This window comes from Octopus bimaculoides, chromosome 27 (genome assembly GCF_001194135.2).
Source record: "Octopus bimaculoides isolate UCB-OBI-ISO-001 chromosome 27, ASM119413v2, whole genome shotgun sequence".
NCBI classification, from domain to species: domain Eukaryota; kingdom Metazoa; phylum Mollusca; class Cephalopoda; order Octopoda; family Octopodidae; genus Octopus; species Octopus bimaculoides.
Window position 1 is genome coordinate 13,126,928 of NC_069007.1, and position 1,667 is coordinate 13,128,594.

The window sequence follows — 1,667 nt, forward strand, 5'->3', positions numbered from 1 at the left end:
ATAAGCACTAGGCTTACAAAGAATAAGTCCTGGGGGTCGATTTGTTCAACTAAATGTGGTGCTCCAGCATGGCCGCATTCAAATGACTGAAACAAGCAAAAGAATAAAAGAATATATATTCTTTTATTCTTTTACTCTTTTATTTGTTTCAGTCATTTTACTACAACCATGCTGGAGCACCACCTTGCGGGGTTTTAGTTGAACAAGCTGGCCCCAAGTTATTTTACTGAACCGCTAAGTTATGGGAACATAAACACACCAACACCAGTTGTGAAGCAGTGATGGTGGGGGGACAAATACAGGCACATAGACATGTGCCTGCACACACACACACATTTACGTGATGGGCTTCTTTCAATTTCTGTCTACCAAATCCACTCACAAAGCTTTGGTCAGCCCGAGGCTACAGCAGAAGACACTTGCCCAATGTGCCATATAGTGGGACTGAACTTGGAACCATGTGCTTGAGAAGCAAACTTTTTACCACACAACCTCGTCTATGCTTATATATGTGTATTTTCTTATTTTTTATATATACAGGGTGTCCACAAAGTCTGGGTACATGGGGATTAACACACTTTTAAAACAAAACAGTTTTATTTAATTATAATGTTAATATTTAATTGTTTATGTCATGATTTTATTTACTCCATGTACCCAGACTTTGTGGACACCCTGTATATATTTTTCTTATTTTTCATAAACCCAGGTGATTGGGCCACAGCAAAAGAACTGGAAGAATTCTATGGTGATGTGGAAGCAGTGGAGTTTATCGTTGGTGTGCTCTGTGCTCGCAGAGCTCCTCATGCCATGTTCAACCTGATGGTACAAGAGGCCGGCGCACTGCTCTCCTTACAGAGCCTCCAGTCCAGTCTCTTGTACATGAAGGCCAGAGGACTGTTAGACAACTACGGCAGTATCATTGTCAACAATATAGTGAGTATGGCCAGTTACGAAAACTTGATCTGCAGCAACATCAAACAGCCGTGTCCGTCAGTCACTCTGTTTGTCCCTTGGTGGGATCACTATTACGAAGAGTCTTTTAATTTGGCTGAATGGGATGCTGAAGAAAAAGGCTGCGAGTTGAGCGAATTCTGAAATGTCTTGTTCATCACTGTTTCATATACGCGTGTGTATGTATGTATACATATGAGTTTGTGTGTGTGTGTATGTGTATATATATATATATATATATATATATATATATATATATATATATATATATATACACATGTATATATATATAAGTATGTACACATATATGTATGTATGCATATTTGGTAAAATAGGAAAATAGAATTCTCCAGACAATTGTTTTTTAATAGGCTCACATTTTTTAATAGGCTCAGGTAATGTATGGTAAGAAGCTTGCTTCTCAACCACATGGATCTGGGTTCAGTCCCACTGCATGGTACCTTCGGTAAGTGTCTTCTACTGTAGGCTCAAGCCGACCAAAGCCTTGTGAGTGAATTTAGTAGATGAAAACTGAGAGAAGCCCATTGTATATATATCATCATCATCATCATCATCGGTTAACGTCCGCCTTCCATGCTTGCATGGGTTGGACGATTTGACTGAGGAGTGGTGAACCAGATGGCTGCACCAGGCTCCAATCTGATCTGGCAGAGTTTCTACAGCTGGATGCCCTTCCTAATGCCAACCAATCC

At 39.9% G+C, this 1,667-nt stretch overlaps 1 protein-coding gene across 2 annotated transcripts in view; it reads left to right on the forward strand.

Annotated features, from left to right (window-relative positions):
• LOC106867683 (prostaglandin G/H synthase 1) overlaps positions 1-1,661 on the forward strand; it is a 74,483-nt gene extending 72,822 nt beyond the window's left edge. For both annotated transcript variants that reach the window (XM_052977237.1, XM_014912625.2), the window contains one exon: positions 710-1,661. In XM_052977237.1, the coding sequence (XP_052833197.1) occupies positions 710-1,098 (389 nt within the window). In that variant the 3' untranslated portion in view covers positions 1,099-1,661. The remainder of the gene's footprint in view (positions 1-709) is intronic.
• Positions 1,662-1,667: the final 6 nt, after the last annotated feature.